Source organism: Phacochoerus africanus, chromosome X (assembly GCF_016906955.1).
Source record: "Phacochoerus africanus isolate WHEZ1 chromosome X, ROS_Pafr_v1, whole genome shotgun sequence".
NCBI lineage: Eukaryota > Metazoa > Chordata > Mammalia > Artiodactyla > Suidae > Phacochoerus > Phacochoerus africanus.
Window position 1 is genome coordinate 60440370 of NC_062560.1, and position 13522 is coordinate 60453891.

General features: G+C 42.3%; 1 protein-coding gene across 1 annotated transcript in view; it reads left to right on the top strand.

The window, feature by feature from the left end:
* Positions 1-3085: 3085 nt before the first annotated feature.
* The window catches only part of IGBP1 (immunoglobulin binding protein 1), a 34147-nt gene continuing 23710 nt past the window's right edge, over positions 3086-13522 (top strand). Inside the window, exons 1-4 of the mRNA XM_047764878.1 lie at positions 3086-3162; positions 3594-3784; positions 4163-4456; positions 11432-11627. Coding sequence (XP_047620834.1) covers positions 3594-3784; positions 4163-4456; positions 11432-11627 — 681 coding nt within the window. The 5' untranslated portion in view covers positions 3086-3162. The remainder of the gene's footprint in view (positions 3163-3593; positions 3785-4162; positions 4457-11431; positions 11628-13522) is intronic.

Consider the following 13522-nt stretch of genomic DNA (forward strand, 5'->3'; position numbering starts at 1 on the left):
AGGATGTCAGCATCAGATCAGAGGATCAGAAAGTCAGGTATGGAGTTTGACCTTTAGCAGAATGCACCCCTCAGGGCCAAAGTTGTTCCCTCCATTCTTTCCAAATTCCTATTTGATTATTTGTTTACCTGTCTTGCCCACTGAACTTTGGGCCCCTTAAGGGCACAAACCCAATGTCTTGTTCTTGGTTGAATCCCAGTAGCATATAGCAGGTGTGTAAAGAGGGAAGGAAGGGACTTCTGCAAGGTCATAAAGTTCCACATTCCTCAGAGTTGGATATAAAAGTAGGAATTTAAATTTCTCATTTAATTCAGTCTTCATTGTATTGGAGTTTTTCCTTTCATGGCTTAATGAACTTCTTGTTACTAGACAGGCAAATTCAAATCTCATAAATAGTGAAGATAGTTTGAACACTAAGGATTAAGTCATTATTCCATAAATAATTCTTGGCAATTTACAGCCTGCTCTTGGCTATGCACTGCACACAATTTGATCTCATCTAGTGCTGGCAGTACAGGTACAAATATCAGTAGAATATTATTCACTCAAGACAAAACAGCAGTAGAGCAAAGAAGGTCTAACCTACCAAGTGCCTCAATTCAGACAGGCAGGAAAGGGTCTATTATAACATTTTTCTCATAATTCACACAGTTTATCTAAGATAACAAATCTGTGTTCATCCACACATGACAAATGAACATCTATCAGTTCGATCAGTGAGTCACAAACAGGAAATACTTGAAAGGTCATCTCATTTCTATAGTGATGCATCTCATTTCTTAAGATGCTTCCTACTGTTTTCTTGGACTCTGGGTTTTCCCTGTTCCGACTCACTCTGTATACTGTTGCCCAGTTAGTCATTGTTCTAGCTCTGTGACCTTGGGTAAGTCACCTAACTTCTCAGGGCCCCAGTTTCCTCATTTGCTAAATGGGGGGACTGCATTAGATTAGTGCTTTCTATACTGTGTTACTTAGACCCTTTGAGTCCCCTGAAGTGAGGGAGGTGCTTTGGTTCCTTGGGTACCACTGCACAAATTGGGGAAAAGAGCAGGTTTCTGTGTATCCACTTCAAACACAGCAGCCCTTTTAGAAATTATAGACCTGTCCAAAATTTGGTTTGGAAAAAGAGTTCTGCTACCACGAAAAGTTTAAATACCGTTATACTTATAAGATTTCTAAGGGCCCTTCTAGTTCCCCTAAACCAAGATTTTAAAAAAAACTCCCATACACAACAGGGATTTAATGTGATAAAAATGTTTACACACAGAGGCACAATAAACAGCTTATTTTTATTATTTCTTTTTTCCTAGCCACTTTTTAATCTTGGTATTATCTCAAAATAAGATGCAATGCAATATTTGAAATGATAATCTGATTATATAATATACACTGAAAGTAATTGGCAACCCTCATGAAGACTGTCCTTTTGAAAGCCATAGAAAAATGGCTTACAAAGTTCAGGACCAAATTCAAATTCTGCATGTTATTTTTTTCTCTTAGGTAATAGTAAAGCTGTGTCTTAATCCAAGCAAATGTGCAAGAACAAATTATCTTTAGTCTCTCAATTACTGACTCTCTAACTCTTCTCCACAAGTACCATCTTTCTTCTTTGTATTCCTGGCCAAGGCTGACCCTGAAAGTTCAGTTTATTAGAGTCATTAGAGGTGCTAGACAAATCAAATAGGTAATTTGACAGAGCCTCCCTTCCTCCTCAGCTTCTAAAGCAGATTGCAAGAGGAGATTTATTAGAATCACCTGGGAAGCTTTTTCAACCCACACTTATGCCCCACTCTCCTCTCCTTCTTGCCAAGCGCTGTTTTAGCTTGGGGCTTCTTTCTGTCCCACATAAAAGGCCTCTCCATTCTTTTAAATCCTAATAAATTTAAGACGGATGGAGTAAAAACAGTTGAACCTGCAAGACATTGGCTTTGTGACAACTGGTTGGACAAGCCACTTAACTTATCTGGTCTCAGCTTTTTCCTCTGATTTTTGAGGTCCCTTCCAACTTTGAAATTCTATGACTGAATGTCATGTCTTTGAAGCTTTCTGACTACTCCTGGCATAGAATGACTTCTTGTCATTTCTTGGTTTTCCAACAACTTGTGCAATACAGCATATCCTCCAGTTATATACTGTCCTATATTGCCCTCTAGTTGTTTTTACATGGAAAATTTTTTCTTCTCAATGATAGTTAAAATATATTTAGTTTTAAAAGCTTATTTTCCAGAGCAGGTAGCATGTGTTTTACTTAATTCTCCTAGGATACCTCGGGGGTGTCCTTAGGTAATCAGTATATATTTATATTGACTTGTTCAAAGGAATGTGGTCCCTTCTTTCAAAGTCCTGGAATTATATTTTTACATCAGCGCTGTCCAATAGAAATGTAATATGAGCCACAAACGTGAGCCTGATATGTAATTCTGTTTCCTAGTAGGCACATTAAAAAAGTGAAAATACACAAGTGAAATTAATTTTAATAATATATTTACCCCAATACATACAAAACATTAGAATTTCAACATGTAGTCAGTGTAAAAATTAAGATACTTTATATTTTTTCATAATAAGTTGTCAAAAACCGGTGTATAGTTTATATTTACAGTACATCTCAGTTCAAAAGAGCCGCAGACAAGTGCTCAATGGCCCCATGTGGCCAGTGGCTACCATATTAAGCAGCGCAGTTCTGTGTAATTGGGCTGCTTTCCAAAGCGATCACTTATTTTTTATTCAGGTGATATCAGGCTCACGTTTGTGGCACTTAATGAGTGCCAGAGGGGTGCAAAAATTAATATTCTGGCACAGGAGATAGGTTTGTAAATCACTAGCGGAAATAGTGGTAGGTGTTCTGATAGAGATGCAGAGAAAATGAAAATTTTCTGTGACTTGGCAGCGGAGAGGAGCTCAAGGAAGGTTTCACGGAGGAAGTAACTTTTGAGTGGGTGTGTGGTGTGTGGTGTGGTGTGTAGGAGGGGTGACTGGGAAGGGGGCGGACTTGGATTGGCTGGGAGGAACCCAGCTCTCCGGCTGCTGGGTGGACGGAAGCCGGAGGGGGGCGCTACTCTCACTTCGCGCTCGGACGCGAAGACCTGCGCACCGAGCGAGCGTCGCGGAGGCCAAGTCCCTGGCCGTCCCGGCCGGTCAGCCCAGGGAGCACCTTGTGAGGTAAGGCGCAGGACTGGCCAGCTCATGGAGCGCGCCCGCACCTGCCCTCATGCGCCCGCCCTCGCTCCCTATTCGGTCTCGGCACACCCGCGCCTCAGAGCCCACAAGAAAATTTTCTTTCCAGCCCGGGGTGGCGACGAGGAGCCAAGCGAAAAGCGGCGCCTAGGGTTTGCTTGTTTGTCTGTGTGTGTGTGTGTTCGTAACAGATGCTACTACTTGTAATAGGCAGCCTGGTAAAATGAGTCTGTGGAAACGGTTGCTAGGCTCAGTTAACTGCCGCCTCCGGAAGTTTTCAGCCGCTTATGTAACAATGGGGCTACCGGACCAATGCGGTGCCCCTTCCGGTTTTGTCCCTTTTCTCCGAGCTCATTACCACCAAGGTTGCCTTTGACCCCGGAAGTGAGATCCTCCGGGTTCCTCCTTCCCTCAAGATGGCAGCAGCCGAAGATGAGTTACTGCTACCGCGGCTCCCCGAACTGTTCGAAACCAGCCAGCAGCTCCTGGATGAGGTGGAAGTAGCGACTGAACCCACTGGCTCCCGCATAATCCAAGATAAAGTGATCAAGGGACTAGACCTCCTGAAGAAGGCTGCCGAAATGTTATCGCAGCTCGACCTGTTCAGGTATGGGAAGAGGGTAATAACGGCTGAGAACGGCTCAGAACGCAGGTAATAATGGTTACCCAGGGTGGAGCCATTGAGCCGGGGTGGAGGAGCACTTTAGAACCGGCAACCTTTCCTTCCTATTTCCCACTGCGATCTTTTGTACATTGTTTACATTCTCCACCTCCTTTCCGAGATAGTTAAGATCCCATGACTCTGCTCCCTAGTGTCAGCTATTTGCATAGGCATTGGGCGTGAGCGCTCAGCTGCTTTCATTGTAGAAAGCCGGCAGCTGTTCCCAGTGCGTTTTCCCTTTGTCCCACTCCCACCCACCCCCCTCCCAGGAGAGAAGTTTGAATGCCCAACCAGGCTTCACAGCCTCCTCTTTGCTCTTTCCAGCCGAAATGAAGATTTGGAAGAGATTGCTTCCACCGACCTGAAGTACCTGATGGTGCCAGCATTTCAAGGAGCGTTCGCCTTGAAACAAGTCAACCTCAGCAAACGTCTAGAACACTTGCAATGGGCTCGAGAACACTTTTTAAACTATTTAACTCAGTGCCAATACTATCATGTGGCAGAGTTTGAGCTGCCCAAAACCAAGACCAACTCAGCAGAAAATAACACTGCTAATTCCTCCGTGGCCTATCCTAGCCTCGTTGCTATGGCATCTCAGAGACAGGCTAAGATAGAGAGGTGGGTCATTTGAGGACTGCTCAATGGCAGTGCCATCGGAGGGGAGGGGTGCATGTTTTTTTTTGTTTGTTTTTTCTGGCGGGGGTGAGCTGGGAAACTGATGTAAACTCTTTGGGTTCTTACTGAGCATAGTCCATGGTGAGAGCTAACTCTCCTGAGTTTTTCAAGAAGCCTCTGCCTTTGTTGAGATGATCATATCTAACCGTCAGACTCCTAGCACCTTATGATTGCTTATAGCAGAATGTCTCCCAGTCTCTCTCAGGGAGCAGCATAGCAATATTCACGTGGTACCCTGAGGTAAGTATATCTGGAGGGCACAGTATCTTGTAGCTGTAGTCCATCTGTGGTCCATTGTTTGAGAAGCTCTGTTCCAGCAATACTGGATCAGGTGTGTAACATCCTGGCACAGCTTCATCATGTGACCTTGAACACCTTGCTCTCTTAATTTAGTTTTTAGAAAATATTTAATGAGTGCTCACAGTGTTTAGAAGCTATGCTAAGCCCTGGGGATACAAACTGGGTATGGATATTTGTATGAATATGGGCGGTCTCTGCCTTGGAGGAGCATACAGTCTACTGAGGAAAAGAGGCATAGAAACAGAGTGTGGTAGGCACAGAAACAAAACAATGTGATAGGGAGATGCAGAAGGTACCGAGAGAGCAGACAGGAAGGACACTTGACCAAAGAGGGAGCAGGAGAGAGGAGAAGGCTTCCTTGAAGAGGTGACTCCTGTGGTGAGCTGTTTAAGAATGCATAGGAGTATTATCTAGAGGAAGAGGAAAGGAGGGCTTTAGCCAGCAAAGATAATAGCATAAGTAAAGCTACAGGGGCATTAAAGAGCACAGTGCTGAGGCTGCGAACAACTATAAGCAATTAGGTGATGCTAGAACACAAAGTGGGTGGTGAGAGGCGGGAAAGAATGATGCTGAGGAATGTTGTAGGGTTCAGCTCAGGGAGAGCTTGGGGTGTGAGGAGGGTGAAAGAATAACCTTGATCCTGAGAACTTGGGAAGAGGTTTGAATCCCAGTTCCAACATTTAATCGTTCTGACTTTGGGGCGGTTGCTTAATCTCTCGGTGCCTTAATTTTCACCAGCTGTAAAATTGGCTAATAATAGGTCCTATAAAGTAGTTAGGAAGAGTAGAAGAGAAACTCATAAAAAGAAATTAGCACAATGTCAGATATAGTGAGCTCTCAAAGTCAGTTATTATATCTTTGTAGTTGAGTACAGGTGGTAGAGTCAGAAACCTGGCTTTGAGACCCAGCGTGACTTATAAGCCATTGGACTTTGGGTAATTTATGTAACCTATCTAAGCCTTCAGTGACCTCCTATGTGATGTCTAAGTAATAATGGTATCTACCTCATAGAGTTAAGAGGCATTAATATAGTGAACCACATAAAACACAGTATCTGGCACATAGTAAATGTTCTATAAACATTACCCACTGTTAGGCTATGCTAATGAGCTTAAACTTTAGTTTTGATGATTTGGGATCCACTGGAGCATTTTTCTTTTTTCCCTTAAAGAGTGGCAAGGTCATATTTGTATTTTAACTAGCATACTCTGGCAGCAGTTAGAAAGCATCCCGAGGGAGAATATTAGATCCATTTAGGTCACAGATGTGATAAGGCCTTATCACTACAATGGCAGAAAGGATGGGGGGATATTTATTTATAGGGTTGAATCTGGTGATCGGCTGTGGCAGATGAGGTAGAAGGAAGCAGCAAGGAAGATGTCTATGTTTCTAACTTAGGTGGATGGCCATGGAACTCATTGAGATGGGGGATGGAGGAGGAAGAATAGATTAGGGGAGAGTATGAATTCTATATTGAGACACGTTGCATTTAAGATGCCTAGGAGACATCCAAGTAGAGGTATCTGGTAGCGTGAAGCTTAGGGGAAAGGAAAGGCCTTATCTAGAGAGCTGAAAATTGATTGGCTCATTTAAAATATTTATTGAGCTTTTTTTACTGTGTGCCAGGAACTGTTCTAGGTAATGGAGAACCAGACAAAGTCCATGCCCTTATGGAGCTTTTATTTTGGTGGTGGAGAGTAAGCTAGTAAATAGTCGACTTTAGGTGGTAAGGGCTTTAAAGAATAATAAAGTAGGATTAAGAGCTATTGTGTGACAGTGGATGATTTGAGGAAATATGATAGCTGATGAAGTGGAATTCAGCATCATGTCCTTTGTAAGAAGGTAGGGGCAGCCCGTTGGCATATAACAGGTAGTTTAAGCAGTGAGTTTGGTGTCCAAATAATTGTAATATATCCTCCCCAAAAAAACTAAATGCCATAGAGAGATACAAATGGTGTTGTGGAGAAAGACCAGGGAGTGATCACATCTGGTTGGAGGAATGATAAGAAAAAGGTTTCAGAATGTAGTACTATTTGAAATGAGCCTAGAAGGATGGTTAAAAATGGAAGTTACAGGTTTGCCTGAATATAAAAGTAACTCATAGAAAGTTGGAAAACAGAATATTTTTAAAATTAAAAATAAGCCTTGGAGTTCCCGTAGTGGCTCAGTGGTTAACGAATCGGACTAGGAACAACGATGTTGCAGGTTTGATCCCTGGCCTTGCTCAGGGGTTCAGGATCCGGCGTTGCCGTGAGCTGTGGTGTAGGTCGCAGACGCGGCTCAGATCCCGCGTTGCTATGGCTCTGGTGTAGGCCAGCGGCTACAGCTCCGATTCAACCCCTAGCCTGGGAACCTCCATATGCCACCGGAGCGGCCCAAGAAAAGGCAAAAAGACCAAAAAAAAAAAAAAGCCTTTATTCTAGCACTCAGAGATGATCTTTGTTAACTTGTGATGTATTTCCTTCCAGATAGTTATTTTAGCTAATAAATTTGAAATAATACTGTAAATACAGGGGTTTTTTTAATCTTTTTTTTTAACCTAACATCTTACTGTGATTTTCCCATGTCTTTTGAAGTCGTGATATTTAGTGGTCAAATAATATTCCATCTTAGGGTTGTATCATAATTATTTAAACTAACATTTTATTGTCAAATACTTAAGACTATTTAAGGGTTTTGGGGTTTTTTTTTGTTTGTTTTTTTGCTATTCTAAGTAATGCTATGAAGAAACATAATTGCATCTGTCTGTGGACATGGATGTCCTCTCTCTCAAAAGCTTTTTCTTCACATATCTTCTCTACACTGATTCCCATCTTTGAGGAGTAAATCTTGTTGATTAACTGCACCTAAATTCCTTTAACAGAAATGGAGAAGTAGAAGCTGGGTAAGTAATGAGTCTAGTTTTAGATTTACTGATTTACGCCCTAAAGTGACAACTGGACAGCCATGTCCATAGACAGATGGAAATGTGTAACTAAAACTTAGGAGTTTTAGCCTTTTGTGGCTAGTGCTAAAAATTTAGGAGCATCAGTGGGTGTGGATGGTTCGTGAAGAAAAAAACAAGAGAAAAAAACCAAAGATAATACCTTGGAGCAAAATAAGGGAGAAGGAGGAGGAAGGAAGGCAATCAGAGGTAAGAGACTCAACAAGGTGCAGCAAGAAGTACTTACAGAAAGAAGCCTGGGGAAGAGAGCGAGCAAACGGCATGACTTATTTGAAGCTTCTCCCTACCTCTCTCCCCTCCCAGATACTGTAGCACTTAGTTTATGTTACTTATCATGGTTGCCTCTCTCCCTTCTGAGATTCTGTAGCACTTAGTTTATGTTACTTATCATGGCATAACTATCTGTCATTCTCTAGACTTGGAACTTCTAAAGATCACAGACCTTGACTAATTGTATCCTTTGTATCTTAATTGTATCATTGTATTTTTGGTACCCAACCCAACAGTTGGATCATAGTAGGTATTTGAAGTATCTTTGGAAAGGTCATCAGAAAGATGGAAGCAATATAGTATAGCAGAAAAAGCCTGGGCTTTGGATTCGGACAGACCTGGGTTGACCAGTCCATTTTCTGCCACCTAATAGATAAGGCATCATCTAGCCCCTGCTAACCTCAATTTTTCTCATCATCTAACAATATTTATATTGCTACTTACAAAGCACTTTCATGAATATTGTTCACTTGATTCTCTTAACAACCCCATGAAGCAGATTCCCACTTTAGAAATAAGGAAATGGGCATTCCCATTGTGGCACAGCAGAGACAAACCCGACTAGTATCCATGAGAATGCCAGTTTGATCCCTGGCCTCGCTCAGTAGGTCAGGGATCTGGTGTTGCTGTGAGCTGTGGTGTAAGTCAAAGACGTGGCTCGGATCCTGTGTGGCTGTGGCTATGGCCAGCAGCAATAGCTCTGATTCGACCCCTAGCCTAGGAACTTGCATATGCCGTGGGTGCAGTCCTAAAAAAGAGTAAAAAAAAAAAAAAAAACAGAAATGAGGAAATGGGCTCTGAGTATTGACTTCTTCCAAGTTACATGGCTAGTAAGTAGCCAAGCTAGAATTTAAATTACCAGTTGTAGTGCTGTTCAGAAGAGAGAAGAGTGGTCATTTGAAAAGACAGAACAGAACATGAATTAAGGGGAGGTGTTTCTAGGATAGGGGAGGATGATTGATAGAGTAAGGACTGGAAGAATGTGTATGGGGACAGGATTGGTAGCAAAAGTGGAATGGATAAGACATTACCTTGGTAAAGATAACATTAGCTCCTTAAAGACAAGAGCAGAGGAGAAAAGGTGAAGCTTCAGAGATTTTAAGGTAAAAAAACCTTAAAAGACGAGAGGAGGGAAGGTGAAGCTACATTGGCTGGCCCTCAGGTGAGCATGATGGTGGCATGGGATCCACAAAAGATGAACAAAAGGATAGGAGTTCCTGTCATGGCGCAGCGGAAACGAATCTGACTAGGAGCCATGAGGTTGCTGGTTCAATCCCTGGCCTCGCTCAGTGGGTTAAGGATCTGGTGTTGCCACAAACTGTGGCGTAGGTCACAGATGTGGCTCAGATCTGGCATTGCTGTGACTGTGGTGTAGGTCAGCAGCTGCAGCTCCAGTTCAACCCCTAGCCTGGGAACTTCCATATGCTGCAGGTGCAGCCCTAAAAGGAAAAAAAAAAAAAACAAAGGCCCAATAGAGTAACCCAGAATTTACCCTGGATTATATATATTCTAAGGCCCTGTTTCTTTTTTTTCCTGACTTAACATCCAGGAAAGAGGGTGGAGGTAGGAGTTGCACCAGAATTAAATGTACTCAAAGTTAAATGTTCTCAAGTGTTGTCTCTAATAGCATTCATGAACTAGGAATTGACCTGTATTGTATTTTACTCAGAAGGCCACCTGTGATGATGCTGTGACAGTTATTTGTAACATTACATAAAGTGCCCACTTGTTCATTAAAAGAAGGGTCTAAAAGTTTTTATAATAAGGAATATTTCTAGAGCAGTGGTTCTTGACTTCATGGGTCCTGGACCTCCTCGATAATTTGATTAAAACTACAAAAATCCCCCCCCCCCAAATGCATACATAGAATTCTGTACAAAATTTTAGGGAATTCAAGGACACCCCTCCCCCCCAAACTCTGTCCATGGACCTCAGATTAAGGACTCTAGGTTTGGGTGAACACCTGTAGAGGAGCATCTGATTCAGGCTGTCTAGGGTTCCATTCATAGGTATTTCAATACATTTCTCTTGGAAATTGTGGAGTTTTCCTTGACTCCTCTCTTTCCCTCAAGCCCTTAAATCCAATAAATCAGTAAATCCTGTTTTACATTTTAAATATATCCACATCTCACCACCTCCCTATTTCAAGTCACTCTCAACCTGGATTGTAGCAATATCCTCTTAATTGATTTTCCTCTTTCCACCCTTGCCTCGCAGCCACCCCAACTCCACCGCAGTCTACATCATACAACAATCAGAATACTCCACTAAAAAAAAGTTTTCACGTCATGTATTCGATTTTGAAGCTTCCAGTGGCTTTCTCTTCTCACTCAGAATATCATGACATTTGATATTTGGGGTCTTAATTGGCCTACAAGGTTCTCTGAAGTATGGCCCTGGCTATCTCTTCGATCTTATTTCCTTCATTCCACACCAGGCACACTGGCCTCCTTGTTATTTCTCAAATGTGTCAGGCCAGCACTCTCCCACCCCGGGACCTTCATGTTTTCTTTTCCCTCTTAGAACACTCTTGCATAGCTTCCTTCCTTATTTCCTTGAAGTCTTTGGTCAAACGTTACCTCTTTAGAGTAGTCTCTCCTGATCATCCCTACTTTCACACCATCACTCTCTCCACTTTACTATGCTCTTTGGTTCTTGATAGCACTTATCGCCACCTGACTCTTCTTTCAAAAAGACTATTTCTTTTTGTCTGTCTTCTCACACTACAATGAAAGCTAGAGGAGAGCAAGGACTTGGTTGTATGCACTGTTGTGTCTCAAGCACTGAAAACAGTACCTGTCACACAATAAGTACTCAGTAAGTAGTTGTCCAGTGAATGAGAGATGACATACTAGAATGCATGGTGAAAAAGGCAGTCAAGGTGGATATGAGTCTTTGTATTATACTAGGATGAGTCAGAAGGGCTGGAAATGTTTTGCTCAGAAGAAAAGAAGAGATGACCATTTTTTAGGCTGTTTCACAAGGAATTCCTGCATCAGTAGCAGGTAAATGACTCCTGAGATTCTATGATTATTTGAAGCTGTAATTCCCAAATGAACATTGTACAACACTAAGTACCCAACCTAGTAAAGGTTGATGTTGTAAAGTTACTAAGGCACTCTGATCTTGAAAGACGATGGGAGGAATTGCTCAGATCAGGTTACTTATATTTTTCTAGCTTCAGAATATATTTCTCAGCCTCTACTGATCCCTTCCTTGCCTTGTAGTCGTGAGAGAACTACCTTGGTGGCAAATTCTGAGGTATAGAATCTGTGTTTTTGCCAAGTGGAAATCAGTGTACTTACTACCTGATCATTTGCAAAGGTAAAATTGTATTGTGGCCTTCGTTTGAAGAAATACCACTTTATTTTTAAGTTCATGGGTAATGCTTTTCTGTGGAACAGATACAAGCAGAAGAAGGAGGTGGAACATAGGTTGTCAGCACTGAAATCTGCTGTGGAAAGTGGTCAAGCAGATGATGAACGTGTTCGTGAATATTACCTCCTTCATCTTCGAAGGTGGATTGGGATCAGCTTGGAAGAGATTGAGAGCATTGACCAGGAGATAGTGATCCTGAGAGAAAAAGACTCTTCAAAAGAGGTAAGGCTGGCTGTTGCCTATATAGCTCAAAAAGCTACTGTCAGAGATTTGAATCTTCTACAGGAGAGTAACCAAATTAAAATCCTTTTAAGTTTCCATAAAATCATTGTCTTATTAGGATTAGTGGAGGAAGGCCAAAGGTTCACTACGATAGCTTTCTCTCTAGTTTATATTAATTTTCTCCAGTGCTTGCTTGCTTTTTTTTTTTTTTTTTGTCTTTTGTCTTTTTAGGGCAGCACCTGCGGCATATGGAGGTTCCCAGGCTAGGGGCCCAACAAGCTACAGCTGTTGGCCTGCTCCACATACACAGCAACACCAGATCTGAGCCGCGTCTGCGACCTACACCACAGCTCACGGCAACGCCAGATCCTTAACCCACTGAGGGAGGCCAGGGATCAAACCTGAAACTTCATGGTTCCTAGTCAGATTCATTTCCACTGCACCACAACGGGAACTCCCTCAGTGCATTCTAACATTTGTAATTTTGTGACATGCCAGGAGGGAGGGAGGCATCTCAAGTGAAAATTGGTTTTGGTTGTGAGCAGTCATGATAGCCAAAGAAAGGCACAGGGAGGTAGGCCTTGAAAATCTGTGCTTGACTGTAATAAACAGAGGGAAAGGATGAGAATGAAGAAGAAAATTGGAACTGGAGACAAGAGAGAAAAAGACAGAGTTCCCACTGGCTATTCCCACTGGTAATGAACCCAGCTGGGATCCATGAGATCTCGGGTTCGATCCCTGGCCTCACTCAGTGGGTTAAGGATCTGGTGTTGCCGTGAGCTATTGGTGTAGGTTGCAGATGCAGCTCGGATCCTGCGTTGCTGTGGCTATGGTGTAGGCCAGCAGCTATAGCTCTAATTCAGCCCCTAGCCTGGGAACTTCCATATGCCATAGGTGCAACCCTAAAAAGGCAAAAAAAAAAAGGGGGGGGGGGGAGAAGATAAAAGACATGGAATGTGTTGAGGTTGGGGGAGGAACCAGAATTTAACCTTACACAGTGATGCACCATGCATCACCTAAATATCAGATGCAGGAAAGACATCTCTATGCACAAAATACTGGGCATGTTGGTAACAAAAACTTGGTGTAACACTGCTTTGGCTCTTTGAAGATTATAACCGTGTTTCGGAGCTGCTACTTCAAAATATTAGGCTCTGCTGCCACTTAGTTTTTGGTTCAGGATATAACATGAGTTGAATTTATCAGCTAGTCACAGGCATTTATTTAAGTCCTCAGAGAAACCTCTTGCTAATTTGATTTGTACTAATTAGCCCAGGAGCTTTTGCCTCAGGGTAACATCATCCTAGTTCCTGTTAAAGGATAAAAGAATGAACAATTAGTGTTCTAAGGTCTTAAGGCCCCTTGAGCATATCTAGATGAGTGGTTTTCAAGCATTATGAGGCTGGACATTTCTGGATCTTCTCCTTTATTTCTGTTTTTTTGTTTTTACGCTCTCTCATTGGGTACTGGAATTGGCTCTGGAAATGATGGAGTTTAGAACCAAGTGAACATACATTGATCATACATTGTTTTGGTATTCCCCTGGACAACTAAGTTTCCTTGAAACATTTCTATACACCTGTATATGAAAGCTCCTAACCCATTCTCCCTGCTTTGCATTTAGGAACATCCACTTCTAAAACACCCTAGGGTGCTCTTGACAATTATTAGCATAATTATATTGAACAGGGTTTTAGCAGAAGGGTCTTAATAATGTCACTTTGGCACTGAAGGCCAGGTGAGGAAAGGGGCTTCAAATTCAGCTCAGGGTATTTAGGTGGAACATGGAAGAAGGCTTTGGAATATTCCTTTTTGGAGGGGAGTATTTTAAAGTGAAGTAATTTTTCACTTGTGGTGAGATGATTCCTGAGAGAACTTTCTTTTCTTTCCTTTCC